The sequence below is a fragment of the Sebastes umbrosus genome, chromosome 18 (assembly GCF_015220745.1).
Source record: "Sebastes umbrosus isolate fSebUmb1 chromosome 18, fSebUmb1.pri, whole genome shotgun sequence".
NCBI classification, from domain to species: domain Eukaryota; kingdom Metazoa; phylum Chordata; class Actinopteri; order Perciformes; family Sebastidae; genus Sebastes; species Sebastes umbrosus.
Window position 1 is genome coordinate 8,717,858 of NC_051286.1, and position 26,044 is coordinate 8,743,901.

Below are 26,044 nucleotides of genomic sequence, written 5' to 3' on the forward strand. Positions count from 1 at the left end.
ATAAGGTCAACAGGAAGTGTAACCAGGTGCGTCATGGCTGTCTTACTTCTTCTGGATGTGCGTCAGGCCCTTTGAAGAGAGCGTGTCTTCAGACAGCGTGCTCATATATTGGCAGAGACCGATATAAATGGGGCAGGATGTGTAGCCTTATATGGTATCATTGGGGCGTTATGCTAATTTACAGTTCTCATGTACGCACAGGTGGCATTCATCATGTGTACACAGGTCATTTACACAGTTATCTGAAGTTAGTAGCATTTGCTGAATCTGAAAAAAGTAAGAGGAAGGTAAGGTAAGAGTACGTAAATGTTCTTGCATGAGGCCCATTGATCTGAAGGACTAAAACGCTCAATAGAGCTGAGGGGAACTGCTGAGTCAGGTGATAATTCTCTGTGGGTTCATCACTACAAGTGACCCCTTCCACATTACACATTTGATCCATTTTCGTTATTGAAATATAGATTTTAGCGACTGTAAAATAATCTTTTCCCACATAATTTGAATGCAGCATCAGGTGCAAAAAGCCAGTTCAGCTAGTTGAGCTTTTTGCAGACTTAAATGGGAGCATAATAAACCTGCAGTTTGCTGATCTGGTATGTAAATGTCATAAATTTAACATTATAGTTAACAGCTTTGATTCATAAATAAATAAATACACAATCCCATCCCCATCTCCCAAAAAGGCTCAATCGTTATTCTTCAGTCGTATTTCTTACTTACAGGAAGTAAAACAATCCAAAATGAAAAGATATTACCTTAATATACTACTCTAATGCTCTACAATTAAATACATTCTCACATTAAATCACATTTTATCATGTTTCTGCTGAAAATAAATATACCTTCTTTCATTTACTGTATTTCTCTTCAGTCACCTGGCATAATTAAAGTTTGTGTTGAACTGAGAATTGAAAACATGTGATTGCTGCCTTCAATCATAATAATTTGTAAACATATATAAAAACTTGTAAAAATGTAAATGAGTGCTATTTTATGTCCCTGATTGAATGTTTGAATATCATGAGATAGTTGATGATACGAGTTATAGTAAGTGATGTAAATCTGACACCTCGTCAGACTAAACGTTTGCTGACATTGTTTAAAAAGTCAGCGATTAAAGGTATGAAAACACAGTCGGTTAATATGAAACAACAAGATATGTTCATTAATCCTGTTGTTGCCACCGTCCACCAGCAGAGGGCGAGCTGTCCTTGCAGTTGGCTTTAACATCACTCACTGTAAAGACGGTAATACACTATTTACAATACAGCTGCAGATATTTTGTAAACTTGTTAATCCATGCTTAATATCACACATCATAAATCATAAACTATTTACATTTGTTGGTGGATTTCCATTCACACATAAACCCAGTCTTTGTATGGCAGGTGTGTCCGATATCTCCTCTCTCACACTCATTATAGGGAATAGAAATATTACTGTAATAAAGATTAAATAAACTCTCCATCCTCTGCTGCATCCGTGATGAACTATACATGGGTAATGTGTGTTAAAACAACGTCTTATGTCCGTAGTCACAGTGGTTTGGTTGGATTTTGAAGCTATTAACTGTCCTCTACAGGCTGCCGTATCCCTGATGAGAAATGTAGCAGCAGCTTTTTACCTGATGTGACTTTTCCAGATCATTCTCAGCTCGACACGTTAGAGAGACTCTACAGAGAGACGTTACCAGGAGACAACCGCGCTTTTCTCATCTACTTTTGATGCATTATCGTAGCTGAAACAAAACAAAAAAGTGAGATTCTTTGGCTCAGTTCCATTTCATTTCAGCATTTTCTGACATTCATCCCTCAAGGTGGAAACATTTCCTCACGAGACGAGGTGAATACAGAACCTGGGAGAGGCTGCAGGGAAAATATCAAGGCAGGAAACGCTCCTGCAGGCGATTAATCAACCCTTAATCCCTCACTTTGATGAATTCAACAAGACAAGGTACAAACCGTTTGCACACCGTTTTCAAATTAACACAAGCCCCCCACAAATTATGAAATGCTGCAGGCATGTTTTAACCTCTAACCTCACTGACAGGCCGCTGGTTTAGTCATTGCAAGCTGATGTTGCGCAGCCAAATATTAATTTACAGAACTTCATTTTAAATTCTAGCGGAGATCTCAGAGTTGAGCTGTGAAATGAAATGGAACGGAGCGCAATCCTTCCCAGCTTCTGACCTCAGTGTGTAAACCTCTTTGAGAACAGCACCAAACAATCTTGTGTGCCACGTTGTATACCGATAGAGAAGAAGGGAAAAACAGAGAAGGCAGAACTGTTGGAGCCACAACTAGGATAGAGAAGTGTAGCTTTTAAATATTTCATGAGCGAAACATCCCGCGGTGTCACTACAACTCCTGCAAAACTCTCTCTTCATCTAGTTTTACCTCATGAGCTGTAAAGACACATGAGAGAGAAGCAGAGCAGCAATAAGCGCTGCTGAGTCGTTTCTCCCTCGCCTCCTGAAAGCACCTTGTTGTCGTGGACTTTTAAAACTGATTGTGGTGGTGTTTTCTGATGGTATATCTGAAATTTGTATAGATGAAAAGATCAGACAAATAGAGAAATGAAATACACTGTTTCACAGAGTGGGAATCTTCAGCAGTGATTCTGTCAGAGTGAGAGGGTCGATTAGTTTAGTCTCAGGCCGTATGTTCCTTTTTACAAGCTGGAATAATAACATAAATGATGTAAGTATCCTGGGAAAAAAACTTGGATATGAAAAAGTACCGCAATCCACAGTAACTCCAGTCATCTCTGTAGTGACGTCCGCAAGCTTCAATCGTTGAATTTATAACCAATAATAACAACCCAGATTGTATTCCTTCGTCCCAAATTATGAAGCAGGATTGTAGTGTATCCAAGACAAAGGGCACCTTGAGAAGAATCGGAGATCCCGTCTGACGTGACTGGAAAAGGTCCACGTGGGAGCGAACTGCATATGACATCGTTGGTTTGTATCCAGGGCACGCTCGGAGGGACGAAGGATCTCCTACTGTTTGGTCTTTGGCAGCTCCAGGCCCGTCAGTAAGGTCGCCTGAGAGGGACAAACACAGCAGGTCATCAGAGAGAGAGACTGAGGACGGACTGCGAGGAGATCAGGCCACGTAGAAGACAAGCTGGATATGGGAACACATATGTAGTTTAAAGTGCAGCTTGCAGGTTAGAGCCCCCGGTAAATCGGCCGTTTTTATTTTAATAAATATGGATCACAAAGGTAATTTTGAGGCTGAAGAGCTTGAAAATGTATATTCATATGCATATGACAGACCACAGTCTTATAATTATGAGCCTGCTAGGTGTCCATTGCCCTGATGTTTAGCTATTTTTTTAATCAATTCATTGAATAATTGTTAAATCTGTAAAAAGGCAGTTCTCAGAGCCCAAGGTGACGTTTTCAAATTGCTTTTTTATTAAGGATATTCAGTTTACAGCGATATAAAACAGAGAAAAAGCTGAAAATCCTCACATTTGTTTGGCAATTTTGCTTTGATTTATTTTTTTTGTTGATCATCTTAGTGATTCATTTCAGTAATATTTGCATATCCAAGAGCGGGACCCCAAAGCGCACAATTAAAAGTTAAAAAAGGTACAAGAGAATACATCACTGCATCTCTTCTGCTTCAGTGCTCTTTGACACTACTATGACTCGTCTTGGCAGCTCTGGTATCAACAAAAAGTTGAATTTATCCCTCTATTTGCTCATTCATGCAACCACTGTCTGAGGACCTACATACACGCTAAAGAACACATCATAACTACGACCCCGACACACACACACACACACACACTGACCTGCACATTTCTGTTGAGGCTGACGGCGGGTACAAAGACCCCGTCCAGGTTCTCGAAGGCAGTCGGTCCGTGCTGCTCCTTGTTGATGTAGAAAGTCAGTGTGTGGTTGTTCAGATCCAGCAGGACGCCAACAGTCGAGTTCTTAGTGATGCCTCCCTCCGCCCTACACACACACACGCACACACACACACACACACACACACACACACACACACAACAAGAACAAATAGATGAAACAGGTTAATTTATGGTATATAAAGTGAAAGTGTAATAATGTAACTACTCCCTATACTCTGTTTTAATTAATTTCATGGATAGATGATAGAAAACTGATTTCTCAGCGGTAAAGGTGCATAAATATGAAAACATTTTACTGTACATAACACTGACATCTGGCATCTAGTTCCACTACATTAGAGAGAAGGCAGACATCTCTACGACCGATATCTCCAACACTCAGCAACCTACACCAAAACAATCTAGATTGATAAATAGCACTACAGGATAGAGTTATATTGACCTGAGTATTTGACTTGGGGTGAACTGTCCCTTTAAAATGGAGCTTGCATACATAAGTGAACCAAACTCCACTGCCAGTAAAGTGGCATGTGCTTGAAAGAAAAAGTAAAGCATTAAAAAATGATCATTTGTGTCCGTGAAGTCTCATCACAGCTCGGGAATTCAGACTACATCAACGACACAGTCTAACCTACGTGGTAGGGAGACAAAAATGGACACTTAATGAAAACTACAAATGTTTTTCTATCCTTAAAGAGAGATACAGTGTGATTTTTGCTCAGAAGCTAAGGTGTGAAACCACCTCTATACATGTGAGCATGCATGTAGCCACGTTTCAAACACATGATGCCTCAGGACCGGGCGTAGTGAGAGTCGAGAGACGAAGGAATCAATATGTGGTAAATAACATGAAACCGACATGAGATGATTAACAACAAGAAAGCAAATGGCACAGTGAATAAATCTGTCGTCTGGATGGACCGCGGTAGAGAGAGATGAATAAAGTCAGGGGGGTTTTGCATTATTTCTGTGAAGAGATGACTCTTTTCTTGTGAAGAATAGACTTTTTTTGTTGTAAATAAATGTTTAATGAGGGTTTGATAGTTTGGTTGTGACACGGGGAGAGATGGTTCAGAGAGATGTTTTGATGTCTCCTGCACGCTGCAGTCTTCTTCTGCTGCTCTCTGGTGTGTTTGTTAGTCAGTGTTGTATGAGCCCCGGGGGTCCCTCTGTCATTCTGGGTATGAATCATTATCCTCTCTGTGTGTGTGTGTGTGTGTGTGTGAGTGTGTGTGTGTGTGGTCTTGTACTTGCTACAAAGTTTTGTCAGTCCTCACTTCTTCAAAGGCCTGTTTGAGGGTTCAGACGTGGTTTTAAGGATCAGGATAGAATTAGGTTTAGGTTATGGTGAAGGGTTGGGGTTAGGCGTTTAGTTGTGATGGTTACGTAAAAGGGTAACTTCAGTATTTTTCAACCTTGACCCAATTTTCCCATGTTTTTGTGTCTATGTGACTAAAAGTGACAACGATTTTTCTCTCTCCTCTCTCTTCAATTTCTAGGACCTCTTCATCCGTATACTCTGTATGTCCGTATACGCTCAAATAAATACAGGCGGCCATCGAAGACCTCGTCCACATTGTGGAAATCATCTAAATATTCAGCCATGACATTAGAAATCTTTCAGATAACACTAAGCTACGCTTTCTGTACTCCAACACAACAAACTGACCAGCTGCCACTCGCGTTTCCACCATGGATGTATTCCACTACTCCACCGTTGTCTTCCAGCAACACGTCACCTCGCCAGATTTCAGAACAAGACTTCTTCTTGAGCCAGACTCTTTCCATAATGTCAGACACTTATATTAACAATCAGAGCCTGTCATGGCAAAAACAAGCACTTTTAGTGGACGTAAATGACGCTGCCAGCTTGCCCCAATAGCACCATATTGCAGCCCGTGAGCAGCTGTTGTCTACAGCGCTCTCCCTCAATACTGGAGCAATTTCAGAAATTGTTGTCCCCATTAGTCAGTTAGACATTTAGTTTACATGAAGTATTTAGTGTTAACTTGAAAACCTCTTACAAAGTATGCATCATTAGTAAGTAAATCTCTAATATCAGCTACTCCGTGTTCTCCACCTGTGGTTGGAAAAACACTAAATACTTAATTAACAAAACAAAATCTATCTTCTATCTGTCTATCTTTAAGTTATTGAACATTGACAAACAATATCAGCTATTGATAGCTTCCGTCCAAATCATACCTTAAAAAACACATACAGTATAGTAGACCGATGTTACAGTACAGTATAGGCCTACCTGTTGGTGTGGGAGTTGTTGTGCATGAACCAGGAGCGGTTGTTGTCCACATACATGGCCCACGCCTTGTCATCTTTCCCCAGCATCATGTCTTTCATGGTGTTGATCCTCGCCACGCCAAACGCAGGGTCAGGGTGGTTGTCATAGCGATCGATGCGGACCTCCCAGTAGTGGATGCCCTGAGATTCAAGTGGAAGTACAATGAATTTTACTAATCGTGGTGTGGAAACTGATCTAATCAATGTATAAAAATCAATGAAACAGATACAAAAATGTGTGCGTTTACTTTAGAGAAAGCAGCGGTTCCCAGCACCACGCGGTCATCGTAGCTGCTGCAGGTCACTGTCTGGTTTTCATTGGTCAGAACAATGTCCCGATGAGCCGTGGAGGGGTCGAAGGAGAACCAAGCCACTGTGGGAAGGAAACAACAACGTCGGTCATGATGCCACATTCGCCTGCTGTTATTAAGAGAGACAGAACTCATGGACTGTGATTACTCTGAGCAGCATCGGTGAATTAATTACAATATAATATATGTGAATATATTTCTCGCTTTTTCCCTGATGGTCTGAATAAGTCGCTAAATTTGTAGCTAGTAGGAGGCTCTGAGGGAAATGGAAAGCAATCAGGTTGCGTTTGCGACAGCAGCGCCAACAATAATATCACTTGGAAACGCTAGGGGGGAAGTTGTCTGGTCAGAGTTAAAAAATTGTACATAAAAATCGGTGTTTGTTTTGCAGCCTTTGTCACCTTCTCTTATACTCGTCATGCCAGCAAGAAAACCATCCAATGATGAAGCTACAGTCCTCGAGGAAAGAGAAGAAGGAGGCGATGAGGGGCGAGAGAAAGAAAAAAAACAGGGCGAGTTGGCAAAGACAGAAAGATGAGAGAGAAAAAGAGAAAGAGGGCGGATGGGATGAACGGTTATCAGTCACAGAACAGACTAATGCTTGTTGTTGTTGTTGTGAGACTGAGAGTCTCAGTGTGACTCTGCGCCATCATCCCACTGTGGTTAGGAAGACTTAGTCATTATCCCTTTTTCTTCCTCCTTTCTTTGCCCTCTTCTATTTTCACTCTTCTTTCTTTTCTTTTCCCTTTCCTACCTTCCTTGTCCACTGTCTTCCTTTCTTTTTCTTACCTATTCTCTCTTTTCCTCTTTTCATTCTCTCCCCTCCTTTCTTTTCTTTTACATTCCTATTTTGTATTTTCACTCTTCATTCCTTTCTTTCTCTTTCTTATACTTTCTTTTATCATTCCTTTCTTCACTGTCCACTCTCTTCTCTCCTCTCCTTTCTCTTTTCCATCTTTCTATCTTGTCTACTCCTTCCCTCGACTACCCTTTTCTCTCCTTTCTTTCCTTTCCTTAACTATTCCCTCTTTTCCTGTCTTTTGTCCTCCTTTCTCTCCTTTTCCATCCTTTCTCTTTCTATTGTTATTCTTTTTTATCTTCCTTTGCCTTAAGCCGCCCACACATAATCAGCTGTAAAAAATCGCTCTGTGCTGGCAGTGCCGTTGTTTTCCTCTGGGGAGAGCGGTGGCGTGGCACGCCGCTCAAATTCACCACCGAACGCTTCGCTCAAAGTTCAACTTATTTCAACTTTGACTTAGGTTGTCGCTGACCTTTCAAAGTGCAACCAATGAGAACAGCTGCAACTGTTGTTGTTGCCTAGGAACAGTGAATGGGATTCCTTGCGCTCTTTTTGTTGATATATTTTACCTGCTGCTTCTGCAAGGCTCTGCGTCCTACCTCGATGTGAGCAAATGTCTTATCATGTGAAAGCAGCTTTACATTCCTTTCCCTTCCTCTCTTTTCCTTTCACCCATTCTCCTCTTCTCTCCTCAATGTCCTGTAGTATAAAGCACTACATGCTTCTTATCCATCTGTCTTTACCTTTAAAAAAAACCTCCAGACTCATCCTCTAAGAAGCTTATCTAATCAGTTTTATACGGTACAAATTAATTTGTGTCATGAAACCTGTTTTTACGCAGATCATCACAAACAAAACAGCTCTGTGGAGAAACAATAAAATCCAGACAATAAAAGGGTGTTATTCTAAATGAGACAGACATCATCCTTTTGCAGCCACTCAGTGCCAATCTGGCAAGCTGGAGGCAAAGCCAGAACACACAAACACACACTTATACACACACTACCTCAGTGTTTATTTCCTTAACAACATATGTTCGTCAACAATCTTTTTTTCCATGACTAAGATGAGACGATGGCGAGACGGTACCGACGCCATTAAACACTAACGGTGACGATATCAAACATGCAATATCGTTGACGGAAAAAGACGAGACTAAAATGTGGTTTAAAAACATGAAAACTTTACCAAAATGTCACACGCTGTAGCAGCGGCGATCAGTCCGTCTCTGTCCTTCTTGTCTCACACCTCAATCCTGACAATTGTGCTACTATAATGCATAAAGTTGGCGGTTTGTGGGTCGGGTTCAGGTGGTTGAGTAACGCATATTTTTACAAGTTGGGAGGTGCGGATTGGCTCTCATAACGGACCGGTGGGTGCGACTGAAACGTGCATCATTAATGATCAGACAGGAGGACTCAAACTAACTGCAAAGCAGCATTATTAATCATTCAACCTGTTTTTTTCATCAGATAATGATAAGATATAATTTTATGTGATATAAGCTTGACTAAAATGACAGAAATGTTCAATATAATCTGATGACTAAACAGGACTAAGATTAAATTAAAGAGAGAAAACATTTTGATTAAAATCGACTCACTTTTTGGTGACTAAAACTGGACTAAAATGTATTGAGTTGTCATCAACTAAAATTGGACTAAAACTATGAAGGATAAAAATGACTAAATGTGACTAAAACTAATAAGCATTTTCGTCTTAAGACTAAGCCTAAATATCTAAAACAGCTGCCAAAATTAACACTGCACCACCTACCGTCAGAGGTCTTGAGCACCACCGTCTTGCTGTACGGCCCCACACCGATGGCATTGTAGGCTTTCACCCTGGCATTGTAGGAGCTGTTGAAATGGAGGCCGTCCACCGTGCACACTGTCTCTTTCCCCACATACACCTCCTGAGGGCACACACACATTTTAGTAGCATCGTTACTAATGCAGATTTTTGCACTTGTATGTTTGCTTGCTTAAATACGCAAGATGTATACATGGACTCAAGTATTAGTTAAGAGCATATTTACTGATGGCACACATGTAAAACACACACACACACACAAACTACCATCTGGCTTCAGTCAGAGATGAGCAGCATAAGGATAATTAATAATAATAAAAAAAGAAAGACTGGCTACAGAAGAGACATCATTTACTGCAGTTTTGTACTTTGTTTTGCACGCATTACGAATGATAACTCAGTAGGGCTGTCAAAATTGGCCAATTGAGTATTTGTTCTCAAAAAACACATTTGAACTATTTGAATATCTAGCATCTGCACCCCCCAAAGCAAACAACCGGCCATGTACTCAGCTAATCGTCCAACCCTAATCTATACGATACTCCTAAATAAGGTGGGAGGTGGCTGGAGGGAGATCACCAGAAAGTGTCCTTCTTTACTGTTGGCTATATTGTATTTCATTTCCAGTAAATATCACAATATAAAACGTGTTTTCTGTTTCAAAAGTACATACATTGGAAGACAGCAATTACTCATCTCACCCATTCCAGTTCAGAATATAGGTTGACAGCCCTTTAACTGTTGTGTGTTAGGTGTGTGTTTTAGTGAGGCACCGACCCTGTACTGTCCTCCGTTGCCGTCGTCCAGCTCCAGGATGTAACCCTCGATGGGGCTGACGGGAGGCGCAGTTACCCTCCAGGCCAGCGTTGCGCTGTTGTTCCTGGTGCAGCACTTCTCCAGCTGCAGGATTGGAGCCGCCGGCACCGAGGGTCCAGACTCCACTGTGGGGAGAAAGAGATGGATGAGACGTATAGATTGTAATCGGAGGGGGATGGGGAGGAGGTGACAGGGTGGATGGATGAAGACGAACAGGGTGATGTCGTCGGCTTGCTGGTTGCCTTTAAACAAACTGAAGGGAGAGAAACAGGAGCTTTAATTTGGATCTAGTGGGGGATAAAAATACAAAATAAAGAGAGTGATAGAGCTCCGGGTTCATTTACAGGGCAACAGCTGGGATTCAGTGGAGGTTTTAAGTAGGTCATGTGAGGACCTCACACATTTATAGAGGTAGTAGTGCTAGTGGTGCATAGGGTTAGACCGATATAAGCTTCAAAGACTAGTGGATATTGTGTAATTGAAGTTACCAGCAGCAAGTATCTGAAGACTATTTGGCTTATTTCTTGACAAAAAGTTGCCCCCAAATTACTTGTTGATGTGGGAAAACCTCTCAAATGATATGTAGACTGTCTTTAGATATAAACCAAGTGAAAAGACAGACTGGGGACATGATTCTTGGCTGGTTAAAGAAGTCAAGAAATAGATGAACCAGCATCAAATCAAAGAGATTGTTCTAATAAAAAGACATATCTGTCTAACCCTGGTGGAGGTAAGACTTTGGTAAGACCAAACAGGACAAAACTGCATTCCAAAAAGGAGCTGAAAACAAAAACACAAACAACAAAAACAGGGTAAACATAACCACGAGTGGAGATCTCAGGGTGATGAAGTCTGCTTCATTCATCATTTCATTATTTGTTATCTGATCTCTCTAGACCAAAATAAGAGCAGTGAAGACACAGAGGAGAGGCAGCAGTCATGACAGAGGGAACAACATAGCAGGATCGATGGGATATACAGTACATGTATCAAATCAGTTTATCAATATCAATATTTAATTGCAATATGTTTCACAGCATTTGTAGCCAAAGTAGTTCTTTGATCCATGATTATTTTTTGTCAAATTACAGTATAACATGAATTATATATTTAAAGAAAATAATACAAATTTTGATTGTAAATGTTGTTTAATTTTTTTTTATACCATTCTAACATATATATACACATATATTTAACACACTTAATAGATCCCACTTCTCAGCATTTTGTATTTACTTATTTGCACTCTGGTAATATGTTATATATTGCATGTCTTACTGCAAATATTTCTACATATTTCCTATATTCTCATTTCTAATTGTATTACTTACTTATATTTCTTTACATATATTGTATTTATATTGTAGCATTATGTACAATATTTACTCCTTTATTTCTATTTTCTGACATTTCTTTATTTTTATATAACGCCCCCCAGGGATCAATAAAGTATTTCTGATTCTGATTATTTCATAATTTGAGTTAATTCTCTTTGTAGCAGGATGTTTTTGTATGTTATGCTTCAAATCCACATTGTTTCACATATTTTGCTGAATATTTATTACATTCAAGTATTTATTTTATACAATAATTCAATAACAAGAATCATTCTGCCGTGTTTTACTCAATATATTTTCTCACTCAGCGAAAATAAATGTTGGGAGGATCATGTTTAATACACATTTCCTCTGATTATATTTACATCCTGTGTTTTGCATTACTACAATGCAATAATGACAAGTTTGAATGCTTTATTTCTAGAAAAAAAAAGTTAAAAGTGAAATTATTATCATGGGAAACAGAGAAGTACTTAAGGCAACAAATTTCTGTAACTTTTTTTGGAAACGTTGTGTTCCAGTGTTCCAGTGAAGGCAGCACTATTCTGCAGATGTGCCGTTCATTGGAGAGGAGCTGGAAAACAAAAACCATGCAGAGGAAAGAGACCAGATAGACGCTGTGGGACAAAAAAGACCGGTGAGTTTCCAACCAGAATCTGGGCTGAGGGACGAGGAAGGAGTGACGAAATAAATTCAAGGAGGGAAAACAGAGGTTCACTGTGAAAAGTCTCTGAAATACCTCCTGGGCTCTCTGTCTCCAGCTCAGCCTCACCACTGTCTGCTGCCTGCATTTGTTTCAATAACGGATTCTCCTGCACATCTGGAAATATGACGTTGGTTTGGATGTTTTAAAACAAGACAGAAGATGGCATATAAAGCAGCATAAAGCATTTTACGCGTCATTAATTGCCAAATAATTTCCTGGCAAAAACAATGTCATCTGGTAATTACATGGGGAAAGAGACAAATGTCTGAAGTGTTTATAAGCAGTTGTTGATTAACAGAGGACATCAAGACTTACTTAAAAACACATGATCCAGAGCAACTCATTCAGGTCAGATAGTCAATGAGAACGTATAATGAAGGAGAATAATTTCAGGCTACTTTGTGAACCCGAACACCTCCTACACCGTTTCACTGCTCAGGATGTCAAAGACTAAAATTCAAAGACATGAAATCAAATGCTCCATCTTTAAACTCTTTGTTCCGGATGATCAGTGGGATGTGAAGGAGAAACGTACAGATTGGTTTCATGTCGACGGCCTTAAAGAACAAAGGAGGGACGACCAAAGACCCTCCTCTACTTACAAACCTACTCGGATTCGCTTGACTGGAGATCAAATTAGAGGAAGTCTCCTTCAAGTACGACTCAATCACGGCCATGCCCTTGAAATATTTGTACTGTATCTCAATGCGTTTGAATAAATACTGTATTACAACTCATTAAGTAAACAAAATAGTGCATGTAATGTAAAGTCAAAAGAATAATGAGCATTATTTAGTATTTTACCAAGGTTGAATATGCAAAGGAAAACACCTGGGCTTTACTGCCCCGGTGGAGCCGTATCAAAATAAATTATGCATGCATGATTACATATTTAATGTACATTAACAATACATCTGGGGAATCTCTAAGACTGCTGCAGAACTACTATAGAGGACGCTGTGTTTACTCGTGCAAGCCAACTGGTTGCTGAGTAGCAACACCCAATGAATAGCTAATCGGTTGTGTACATTGTTGTACAACTTGAAGAAACCTCGGAAGGGAAGAGCGACGAAAAACTAAATGTTTATTGGCTATCACATATATCATCAAGGGGCTTTTCTTTTTTGCTTCAAGTCAAGGATGTCAAGTTGATTTATTTATAGGGCCTGCTTAAAGGTGCACTCCGCTGATTTTACACATGAAGTATAGTTTACTCGTCATGAGGAGTACTACTCAGCCACTGACAACAGCTTTATGAAGTCTCCTGTGACTCAAGAGGAAGCTTTTAAAAGTCTGAGAAAATAAGCCATGTATGTTTACAAAGCAGGTCTAATGCTGCATAAACGCAATGTCAGCAGTACGGGAAGAACAGCTATTCTGACTTGGGAGCGTTCAATCACTATTCCTTATCTTTTGCGGGGTTACATCTTTGAAGCGGTTTGTTAACTAGTGAAACCAGTTACAAACTGTATATAGCTCCTTTAAAATTAACTGAATCGATTACATTAGTGTTCATTTTGAGTTTAATTTTATAAACGGTTTGTTGACACTTAAGCCCCATTTATACTCCCGAACGGACCCATACACGGAAAACTGCGGACATCACGGACGCATAGTAGTTCTGTTTATACTGTCCCCTTGGAGAACGTGCTCCACACGTGCGCAGTAGATCGCTACGCTACCACTGGTAGGGTAGTGGCTGCAACAAACGAACGCCCGCACAGAGCCTACGCGTACATCCTCTGATGAGGAAATTTACGTCACGTCGACCACAGCGTAACCTCGCATACCCAGAAGGTATAACTTTGGCGTTAAGAGTATGAGGTTCTTTTCACCAAGTGAAAGATATCGTCACAATTGAGTTGCATTATGGGAAATGTAGGATCCAAAGTTCTGAGCTTGAGCCATACAATGGACTTTATAAGTCAGGATATCTCAGCCTCAGTTACATTGATTTTGACCGTTCTTTTTCAATCCATCTCTCGTCAGACCTCCGTCTTTATGAGCACGATACTGAATTGATGGAGTACTCCTTTACATATAACAAATGTTTATACAGAAAAGTTAAAAATACAATTGGTTAATGAAAAAAATGTAATAGAACAAAGGGCATATTGCACAGAAACACAGTGAATGATATATAGTCTAAGTGATCGTGTAGTCATGACTCAAATGTAGTTGTAAAATGGGTGTTAAAAACTGCCAATTGAATAGGAAGTGTGTGGTTTTGTGTGTTCACCTTTGCCCTGGCAGAAGTCCAGCTGCAGGATGGTCTGCAGCAGCGCGTCAGTGTTGAGGGTGAGGTCAAACTCAGGGCCTACTTTTGGCTCCAGGGCCGCTTTCACCCACTGGTCCTGAGACGATGTGACCCGCTTGATCAGAGCATCTGAGATCTGCAGACACAGTGATTGACGATAAGCATGTGAAAAGACGTGTACAGTCAAGCAAACACAGGAAATGAGAGCATCTGCAGGGATGTGATACCCGCCCTGCATACAGAACAGCCTCTCCGGTCTGGGATCTGTTCCATTAGCCTGGCTTCATTACATTGTGTCTGACAAGTGAAACGAGGCAGGCATTAGTGCAGTTCAAATATTTAAGGCTAAGAATTAGACCCCTCTTGTGTGCTAGTAAGAGCCTCACTGCCTTAGAGGAGAAAAGTGAATACATTTAACTACTCTTAACTGCAAAAAAAAATGTGATGCAAGCTTCTTGAAAACATGAGCAGAGGATTTGGAGATTAATCCTCCAGCATTACAACGCAAAATGCTTCATTTAGCTTCATTTTTCCACTTCACATCAGTTGAGGAACATTTGTAAATATGTTCCTCAACTGATGTGAAGTGAAAAAACACTGATATCAACCTTTGATTCCTTAAGAGACTCTAGTTACGATTTAGACGCCGGCAACCATAAAGAACCACATAATCAATACATTATGAAATATTCAGATGAAATGGAAGCAAAGGGATGTGTGTGTGTGTGTGTGTGTGTGTGTGTCCCTCAGGAGTGTCTTTTGATCTTTATTTCATCTCTCCCTTTCACCTTATACTCGATTTCTCTCTTGCTGTCTTTCTCCAGGAAGAGAAATGATTCATAACCAGAAGAAGAGACGCTAGAATTTCATCTCATCTCATCTCATCTCATCTCATTCAATAGAAATCAATACAGCCATAAACGCAGCTAAAGGGGTTGGAGAAGTTTAAAAGACCATGTGTTCTTTCTATATTTCTTCTTCTTTGCTATTTAACCCTTGTGTTTATTTGATATTGGCTGTGTGGGCTCCGACACACACCACCGCTGTCTGCGTAAAAACAACAAATATAACAAGGCAAAAGTGAGTATGGCTCACATACCCCCGCGCACTGCTTGACCCCCACTAAAGTAGGGCCAAAGGTTTTGCCCTTTTGGAAAAATTTCAACAATTTTGGGCACCCTGGACTTCTAACCTCCAAAAGGCACAACTAGACCACACTGTCAACCATCAGACCAAATTTGAAGGTCCTAAGGTAAGAGTTCTGCACCGGAAACGAAAGTGTGACTGATTAAAACCCAGTATGTAGTATTGAAGTGATAAGTCATTTTTCTGGTTCTATGCATGTTCTTCCCGTTTATGTTTTTATTATGCTTTATTAATTTGTATATGTTGTATTGTTCTTTTACCACTGTGCAGCACTTTGGTCAAATTTTGTTGTTTTTAATGTGCTCTATAAATAAACTCAACTTGAAACTTAACCCTTCCTGATGCCACAAACAGGGCTCGCACATTTGATGAAGGTGTAAATGACCATAAACCGTAGTTATTATACTAAATTAGGAAATATTGTTATTTAATTATATGAGCTATGCATGAACAAATATACTGTATATTCCTATTGTTTGTCAAAACATAATCCAAATAAATATAAATGTATAGTATGCTATTGTACATTGTCATGTTAGTTACAGTATGTTTGTGTAATTTCGACCCCACAGAGATATAAAACTCCAATAAGAGAAATCCAAATAGATTTATTTGGGATTTGGAGGGTGAAGTGCTCCAAAAAAAGTCCTGTCAACACTGATCACAGATACAGTGCAAATCAAAATCCATTGTATTTAACCATTTTTTGCAGCGGCCATTAAGTATGGACCTGATAAAACAATGTTAAGTGTGTTTTTGAGGTGTTAAAGAGGGCTCCAGGACGCCAAACAGAACTTTAAGGTTAAACCTTCATCCAAGCAGGTGCACATTTGACCTCTCACAGTTTGACCTCACAATACACGGATCAATAACTATTGATCAGCCATCTGAGCATCTGAGCCTGATAATTGAACATGTCGGGTCAATTAAAAATAGATCAGCTGCAGTGTTAGGAAAGCAAATGTGATGCATCCTGTGCTGGTATGTGTGTTTGGTTTGTGTGTGTGTGTGTGTATGAATGCAGGTGTGTGTGTGTGTGTGTGTTGTTATTCTCAGTCTTCCTCTGACTGTGCAGTGTTTTTAGTGTTTTTAGTGTTTTTAGCTGTCTGCTTCACAAACATCAGAGGCTCCCTGCAAAGCTGATTTCTCCTCTTAAGCTCAAAGGAACACAGTCTCATGCTTCCTCATTTCTTTCAACTTTCACATTTACAAATTTGGTTGTAGATTAAAAAAAAAAAAGAAATATACAGTAAGACCCCATACTGTGTTTGCCTTGCCTCTGAACGTTAAGTCTTAACTTTAGTAGTTTTAAAAGAGAAGGATGCTGTTTGTTTATCTTTTTCATGATGATCAGCAATTCCCATAAATAGACTAACAGCAAGAATGAAATCATCTTGCCACAGACTGATATTGCAAATGCCTCTGTACCACACAACGCTACTTATTGTTATTTTATATCATTTTTAGAGCTGGAATGATTTATCAATTAGTTGTCAACTATTACATTAATCACCAACTCTTTTGATAATCGATTAAGTCATTAAGTCATTTTTTAAGAAAAAAAAAAAGTCAAAGTTCTCTGATTCCAGCTTCTTAAATGTGAATATTTTCTGGTTTCTTTACTCCTCTATGACAGTAAACTGAATATCTTTTTAGTCGTTGACAAAACAAGACATTTGAGGACGTCATCTTGGGCTTTGAGAAACACTGATCTACATTTTTCACAATTTTCTGACATTTTATAAACCAAACAACTAATCTATTAATCGAGAAACTAATTGACAGAATAATTGACAATGAAAATAATCATTCGATTGGACTGGATTTGATAAAAGTGTTTCTTTATCCAGTTGCTATGTGAGTCATGAAGATGCCACGAACATGAACACTCATACAATCTCTCACACACAGACACAGAGGGTCGGATACCTGGAGGAATCCACTGGGGTCGTTCTCTTTGAGGACTTCCAGGCAGTACTCCATCATGCCGGTGGTCTGACGGAGCTTCATGGTGCAGTGGGTGATCTGGTCGCGCACCACCTGAGACAAAGACAGAGAAATTTGTTGTTAGAAGTTATGTCATAGAGTAGAGCTTCTGTAATGTTGTCAATGCGTGAACTAAAGTGCAGAGAAAGCAAAGTACTTGAAATACAAGCCAGTTAATTTTTTGACCACCTGCTCCTCTAGACACTGTCCTCTAAAGCGTGTGAGTGCTGCACACACAGACGGCCCCGCTGTCTCACATCGACGCAACTCACGGCTCGTGTTAAAACACTGTCATTCTTCAAGTCCCAGAACTAATAAAATCCTTTAGTATTCCTGTCACACCATCACCAGTAAGCCTGTTTCAACATTTTTCACTTCAGATTAAGCTGAGGTGAGTATTTTACAGAAACACATTATCAGCCATTACCAGACAAATGTGACTTTCTTCTCACTCTGTAGCTCTTTGAATATCTCTCTCTCACACATCACACACATCACACACATCACACACATCACACACACATCACACGCTATCTGCTGGCTGAACTCTGAGCAGCAGGGAAATGAGATTTGGACGGGTGTCACAACCGGTCGTTCACGGCTAATTGAAACTCAGCGAACTGTCACCGCCTTATTAGCCTTTTGTTTGCATTTAATAATACCTGCACCACATTTCAACTAATCAGAGATCTTTAATTATCTGCTCAAACTACAAAAGATACATGTATATAATATGTACTGTACATGTATGTATATATGTACGTGACAAATATATCAACTTGTAAAAGGATAGAACAAGAGATTAGACAGAAAGTGTCTTGTGATGTTGGTGAATCCAAGATAATTAATTACACCGTTAACCAACGGCCGCCTAAATGAATCAGAGAGTTAATTAGACAGAGTCTTGGAAATTAGGCCCCTCGGTCATTTGATCACAGTTAATTATTCACCTGTCAACTGCTGTATGAACGGAAATATGAAGAGCATGAAGAGTCAACTGAAAGAGGATCAAAACCATCTACGATCTGAGCTGAAGATGTGGAGATATGGAGTGTGTGATGAAGAAAACAGCAGAAATATCAGATGGAAACTGATAAAAAACACTTCTACAAACTCCCTAAATACATTCTAATGCCTGACATGTTCGACCTCTTATATCACTGTGTGAAAAGCAGCTTAAAACCCACCTGTTCAGACTTACGTTTGCCAAGTTTGATTTATTTTGATCTTTTTCTTATCTCCCATTTTATTCTACTTATTATCTTGCTTTTCTATTTTATTGTGTAGCACTTTATGATGTCTGATCTGGAAAGGTGGTCTAAATAAATAGGGCTGTCAAAGTTAACTTGATAATACGTTAATGCTAATTTGTTTTAACGCCACTAATTTCTTTAACACATTAACTCAACTTGCGATTTTTAGGTTGTAGCACGTTATCGTCAATACCGGTATATTGGGACACGCCTTCTTTCTATATTTGGTTGTTTGTGTGTGAAAAGGTTTGGTTTAGAGTCAGATGTCTTGGGTTTTGTTCAAGAATTTAGGATTAGGACGGTTAAAGAATTAATCAAAGGTCAATGAGAGGTCATTAAAGGGACTGTTTGTAACTTTTTAAGCGTATAAATGTAGCGGGTCGGCACACATGCGCATTCGCAAATGCGCGCTCGCGTGTGGCCGGAGCCTTGTCTCCGCTGCCTGCTCTCCTTCACTCAGACGGTGCGCGCGTCCTCGCTGTCTCGCTCCACCTCTAGACGTGAACGCGCGCTCACTCCACACTGCAGAAGAGTTAGTTTAGCTCTGAGAATATCTAGTGAATGTACAGTGGACGTTTGTGCAGAAATAAATGCTGCAGCTCCTCCAGACCAACAGAGGTTTTCCGTGTCTTGTGAAGTGACGGGTCTCCTCAACGAGTTACGTTACCGTCTCGTTACCGACCGGGTGCCGGTGTCTTCGGCTGCCGGCTGCAGTCGGGAGGCGATAACGTAACTCGTTGAGGAGCCCCGCTGCTGAAGCCTGCGCTGAGCAGGAAAAGCCAACACTAGGATCAGCATTGATTCATGGAGAGACCTTCGTCTGGTCAGCTAACATTACTGCCAAGCAGCTGAAATATAGAGTGATATTGTGGTTTTAGCTGACGTCTGTCGCCTCACTGTTTTGAGCGATGCTCGTCCATGTCTATTTAGAGCGAGCAAGCACGAGTTCGACGCTGACTTTCGTTGATTTCAAGGCCACAGGTGTCGCTGTTAAGTCTTACAAATAGTCCCTTTAAATGGGAAGAGAATTGTAGAAATCATGTATTTGTGTGGCTATATATCACATTAACACTGTCGTGCAGCTGGAATTCACCTATAGCCAAACACACACACAAACACTCAAATTATTTACCAGGAGAAAATTTACTTTTCAATTCAGGTTGGCTAAAACCCCGCTCTTATCCCCTGAGTAAACAAGGAGGAGTGTGAAGCGTGAAGCCTGAGTAAATCTCAGTGTTATTTCAATTTCCTTGTGTCCCGCTGAGATGTGCCATCAGCTCCCTCCCACGCGCTCCTGCAGGCTTTTTCAATATGTTCCACATGCATCTGAAATGAATTTGAGGGTGTGAATACTGGAAACATGTTAATGCAAACCCAGATTCGAGATACCAGACACACTGGTCTGCTAACATGACGCACAGCCTCTTCATCACACTCTGAGCCACGTTTCAGTTCAGGCTGGAGCAATATTTTGGGTTGATATTGTCCATTTTTTGGTAGTTTTTGGAGCGCACATGCACAGTGTTTATGTTGACATGGTGGCTTTATATACAGTATTAAGTGGGGTAGAATGGTAAGTTTTGTTTTGAATGAAATGTTGCTTTAAAACTAATGCTTAAATGTGCAGTTTGGTCAAATTTAAAGACACAGCATAAAACTGTCAAGTTTGATCTAAAAAGAAGAAGAAAAAAAATCAGAATTGGCTTCTGGCTTCAATAACCGAGATCGGATGAACTTTAATCTCATTCATAGAAGGACTCAGTCACACACTCATCTGTATGAGTAGGAGAGAAGTGAATATTAATCCATAAAACCGCTGGATTATGGCTGAGACTACAGTATGTGTGTGTGTGTTTCTGTGGGTGCGCTCTTGAATGTGTATCTTTGTGACGACAAAGTAAAGTAAACCTTCAGGAACGTGGAAAGTGAGGACATTTGGGGAAAATTAGGACATTTTAACTGGTCTGTTTGAGGGTCAAGACTTGGTTCTAGAGTTAAGGTTTGAATTAGATTTAGGTAGTTAAGGATTTGCGTTAGGTTCCCTGTCGGCTAGGTAATTAAAAGAGTTCTCCACAGATTTCACTTTGCACTCCGATAACATTCATGATGCACGTGTGTCACCTACTGCATGAGAACAATCTAGACTGATCTGAAGCTTCAAATTATAATGACGCTTAATGAGTTTAAAACTATGGTAAAATCTATTAAGTCCAGGATGTCAGTGTGCAATGTTTTATAGGATAAGTTTCAATATTACTCAATTCTATGTGCTTTTATGTTGTTTATATTAATTGTTGAAACTATGTTGCTGCTATTGTTGGCCAGGTCTCCCTTGATCTCACTGAGACAAACCCAGTTAAAAGGCTAAATAAAATGATTATAAATATTTACAAATGTGATTACAAAACACAAATGTACTGTACAAACCAGCCACATACACGTACCAGCACAAACAAATATACAGTAGTGAGTATTTCTGTCTGTTCTTTGAAAGAGGAAATCAAAATATGTCGCTTTTAAGGGATTAAGCTTCAGGCTTTGGTGATATTTAGCAACATCTGCCTTTCTTGGTGTAGACACAGTCTTTAGATTTTTCATGTTTTTGTGGTTTTGTGTCGAGCCAAAGCTGTGCTGTATCTACAAAATCTGATTATAAGGCTTGTAAGTGCTTTTGGAAAAAAAAAAGGAGAGGACAAAGGTTGAGTTCACGGTCCGAGTGTATGAAGAGATCATCTTTTTAAAGCTTGCTCCCTCCACTGGCACTACTAAATGAGAAACAGTTGTGCTTTCTTGCAACTGCAGTTACATAATTTAGTTTGAAGCCGTCAAAGAACAAACACAAGCTGAGTTCAGTCTCATAATTAATATATGGAAAAGTTGTACAATGTTTTTCTATTGTTGAGTCGTAGGAGTCGTGTGAAAAAGTGGTTAAAATTAAATGTGCACAATATGACCATATGCAGAAAGCCATTTAAATATAATCTAATACTATTTTGCCAAATTGTGAAGTAGTCTACAGGTTTTAGAGGAATGTGGGAGTTGCGATAGAGATACGAAGCTACAGTAAAATATATATATACATGCAGTGCACCAGCTCTGATAAACACAGCTTTGAGTTCTTATTGAACTGCTCTGTTCTCAGCATCCCATAAAACTGTAGAGCAGCATCAGCCTGTGCATCTCGTGCTGATCTTGAGAAGGTCATGCATACTTTTATACAGTAGCATTGTATTCAGTGTTAAGTCAAAAACAATCTTAGTTAGTACAAAAAACAGCTGCTCAGCTTTTAACAAATTCAGAGAGTCTGTTTTATAGATGATTGTAAGATTTTGCTGGTTATATTTAAAGCACTTCAAGGACTGTTTGACACATTCAGTGGTCAAATAGTCCTCAATCCGGTTTTTAAAATCTTCCATGCTTATACAATTATCTAGCGTAAAATAATAGAAATAATAATAATTAGTTCCACCATGGGTTTATTTGTTCATTTTACTGTTTTATCTTATTTTTGGGTAATTATTAATACTTTTGTTTGATGAATTTAATTTAATCGTGGTTGTGATTTGTTTTAATTATGGTTTTCTCATGTAAAGCACTTTGGAACATTGTTTCAAAGACTTCTATATAAATAAAGTTTATTATTATTAATATTATTATAAATGTATAATACCTCCTTGTTTTCTTTACTCATTTATGTTTTTTAATCTGTTTCTTATCTATGTTGTCAGCCAAATCTTTAATTGCTTGTAAATCCTAATCAATGCTGGATGTTTGATACAACAGATTTAAATCAGCTGCTTTATGTGGCTCACAATCTTTGGTTTTGGGCCAAAGCGTTTAAGCTGTTGTTTGTCTATTTTCTAACATGAATAGGAGCCTGTCGTTTTATCAGTTAGAGTGAAACAATGTGCTAAATATTTATTCATGTAAAAGCGTTTATCAGCCATCTACAAGCTGCTATTCTTCTCTTGTTCCAGCTCCGGCACAGCCTCCAGCTCTTTGCCCTCTGGCTAAATCTCAATCCCCCGCCTGCAGATAATGACAACAGCTGTCCTCGGGGCTTCCGTCCAAACACACCCCCCCCTCTTCCCTCCCCCGCCGCTAGCCAGACGGTCAGTCGGTCGGCGGGCACGTTGAGGCTGGGCAGGCGTCCATGTGATCCACTACGACTCAGGAAATCCCCAGCGGTGGATTTACAGAGGAAAGTCATAAACTACACTGCTGGTTGGAAATCGTTGGCTTAGGAGCCGAGACGGAGAGCATCTTTTTCTAATCAGCTTCTTACTATAAGCGATGACCTCACTATTATCCTTCACAATTAGAACAAAACTGGTTATTTGACAGGACAGATTTTTGTATTTGTGTTTTGTCTGTGCTTTTCTCACTTATTTGGCGTAGTGTATTTGAGAGGGGTGTCAGGTATTTTCATTTTCATGCACCAATCAGAATTTAACAGCATAAAAATCTGAAAAACCCAAATTTGTGACAGTTGTTAGTTAGTTGTTTTGTTAAGAGTCTGTGAGTTATTAATATATAATTAAGGATGTTTATTTCTAACTTGATTATATAAATATTTAAATCAAAATACTTTATATTTGAAACCAAGTTTTCAGAAGTTTTACATAACTGGTAAGATGTTTTTCCCCAAGATCTAGTGGACAATAACACATTCACATGGTTCATTTTTCATCTACTCGTGATTTGCTGTTGTTGATATACTGAGATATACATGAAGAAGTGCTGGAATAGAAAGCCAGATTTCAATACAATTTCTTAAAATCAAATAACCTCAAATATGCTGCTTGCTTTAGGCAGGAAAAGGAAGAAAAGAGAATTTCTTTTCTCGTCAGTAAAGAAATGAACTGATGAAGAAAGATGAGAGCTGTTTGCAGCATTGACAACGTGTCTTTGTACATGTTGAAAGGTTCCCTGAAAGGTCGGGTGAACACGCAGCTACACTCTAATAAAACCTAAGAGCTCACCTTTAGCTTGTACTCTTTCTCCTTGGCGACTTTGGTGAGCAGTTTGGCTTTCTGTCTGGTGAGCGCCTCGATCAGAGAGTCACACTGGGCCACGAGGCAAGCTTCGAACTCCACGCCGTTCTCCTGAAGAAACACACACACACACACACACGATCAGATGGGTCAAAAATCATTGTACACACTAAGTCAGGGATAATGTACAGCCAGTGGGTCATTCTTGCAAGATAAACCCCGACAAGGTGATGCAGGACCCCGATGCAAAGCGTTCTTGCATCACCCTGAAGGGGTTTATTTCACAACAATGTACATTATTCCTCTTATTACATGGTTACCTACTTAAGAAATCAATCATTTGACACAAAAATGGTCCTCCAGAGTCCAAGATCAGAACTGCGTCTATAGCAACGGCCTGTTATCTATAGCATCGGTCTGCTATAAAGAAATAACAGACCGTAGAACGCCGTGATTGATGAATCAGAATAGAGTATTCAACAAAGCCGTGTAATAAGACGTCATATTGAATGGAACACTTTTGCCAAAATAAAGCTAGTTTAAGGCGTCCCAAAGTCACTCTCATTATGAGCGTATGAGCAGATAGAAATAATAATTAAATCAACACTGGGACTAAAATAGATCTGTTGGTGTATTTTTCTTTATTTAGCAGCACTGAGCTGCTCTGTGTTTGTTACTGATGTTAATTTACCAAACAGATCTTGTTCTATTTTTGTTTCAATGATCGCATTACATTAATATACAGCGTTAATTATTTCAATAGACTGCAGACAAAAATAAATCATACATTATATTTACCATCTGTTTGTACAACTGTCACTTTTCCCTCAAAACACACGGCCATATTATACATCATAAAAATACAGTAGACATAAAGTACATGGAAAAATGTTAAATGTAAAGCGACTAAGTCAGCGTAGGGAGGAAGTTAGGGTGGATGGATGGGTCAAAAAAATCATTGGACTTAAACATGGAGGACTGCTCTAACAGTCAACGTTGTGTCATTTACACTGGGGCTGTCAAAGTTAACGCGATAATGACGTGTTAACGCAAATTCGTTTTTTACGCCGCTAATTTCTTTAACACTTTAACGCAACATTTATTTTTCACTCACATATGTGAGTGAAAATGGGTTCTATGGGTACCCACGAGTCTCCCCTTTACAGACATGCCCACTGTATGATAATCACATGCAGTTTGGGGCAAGTCATAGTCAAGTCAGCACACTGACACACTGACAGCTGTTGTTGCCTGTGGGATTTTTTTATGCTAAATGCAGTACGTGTGAGAGTTTATGGACAATATTTGTCATTGTTTTGTGTTGTTAATTGATATCCAATATTAATTCCATACATACATTTGCATAAAGCAAGCATATTTGCACACTCCCATGTTGATAAGAGTATTAAATACTTGACAAATCTCCCTTTAAGGTACATTTTGGACCGAAAAAATGTGTGATTAATTTGCGATTAAACATGATTAACTATGGACAATCATGCTCGATTAATCACAATTTAATATTTTAATTGATTGACAGCCCTGATCTTAACACAAACCTCAATGTTTCCCTGAACCTAACCAAATAATTTTTGTGCCAGAAGCTGACCAAACCTTAACTATAGCAGTATCGGATAAGAAAACGTACTGCAGGTCTGCGTGCAGTCGCTACAGTAGATGGCCGTTAATACAAGAAGAATCCACAGACGCATTTTTATCTCTTCATAGAGCCCACATGATGAGGAGATGAGGTCTTAGATAGTAGTGATTTACAATCACGCTTCGTCCACTGTGGGACACAGTTCAGATCTATAAGAGGATGAGTGCTGGAGGTCTTTATTCGTCACTCCCACACTGTTCTTCCTCTTCATCCATCCATATCTCTCCCTCCTCTCAGACAGAGCAAAGTAGTGCAAAGACTTTTTTTTATTTAAATACAATCCTCTTCATTCTGCAGTAAGACTCTTAATGCCTGTTCACAGTGCTGTGGCTGGAGATATGACAGTGCAGACAGTGTGTGTATGTGTGTGTAAAAAGTGTGTGCATGACTGGCAGATGCTGCATGAGAGATCAGCTGTCTGCAGGGAAAACACGCACATGTATACACACACACACACTCCACACATTTGGCGGATATGGTTTGTTTTAGTTTAGTGAGTCAGTGGATTTACCTCCCTGCTGCACAGTGTGAGGAGGCCAAATGTGTCTCTATGACTGATTTATTTGGAGCTTATTACCCATTACTAGCAACCCCAAAGCAAAAAAAATGTATTTAGTCTAGGAAAACACCAGTGCTGATGTAAATTATGTAAAGACCTCTACATGTGGAGGTAACTGATCGGACATGGACATCGGTTCTGGTACAATCTTGCACAGCCAGACCTTCATGGAGATCCTGAGGCTTTGAAACAACCACTTTCAGAAATGGTGCCAGAGCAAAATAAAGA

The 26,044-nt window shown here is 39.6% G+C and overlaps 1 protein-coding gene across 2 annotated transcripts in view; it reads right to left on the reverse strand.

Annotated features, from left to right (window-relative positions):
- Positions 1-2,789: 2,789 nt before the first annotated feature.
- The window catches only part of LOC119476791 (E3 ubiquitin-protein ligase TRIM9), a 50,590-nt gene continuing 27,335 nt past the window's right edge, over positions 2,790-26,044 (reverse strand). Inside the window, exons 3-12 of one of the 2 annotated variants that reach the window (XM_037750335.1) lie at positions 23,586-23,708; positions 17,294-17,404; positions 14,201-14,354; positions 11,995-12,075; positions 9,880-10,043; positions 9,067-9,205; positions 6,429-6,553; positions 6,143-6,321; positions 3,805-3,967; positions 2,790-3,046 (exon numbers count right to left, since the gene is read on the reverse strand). In XM_037750335.1, the coding sequence (XP_037606263.1) occupies positions 3,002-3,046; positions 3,805-3,967; positions 6,143-6,321; positions 6,429-6,553; positions 9,067-9,205; positions 9,880-10,043; positions 11,995-12,075; positions 14,201-14,354; positions 17,294-17,404; positions 23,586-23,708 (1,284 nt within the window). In that variant the 3' untranslated portion in view covers positions 2,790-3,001. The remainder of the gene's footprint in view (positions 3,047-3,804; positions 3,968-6,142; positions 6,322-6,428; positions 6,554-9,066; positions 9,206-9,879; positions 10,044-11,994; positions 12,076-14,200; positions 14,355-17,293; positions 17,405-23,585; positions 23,709-26,044) is intronic. The other variant, XM_037750334.1, reaches the window with a different exon arrangement.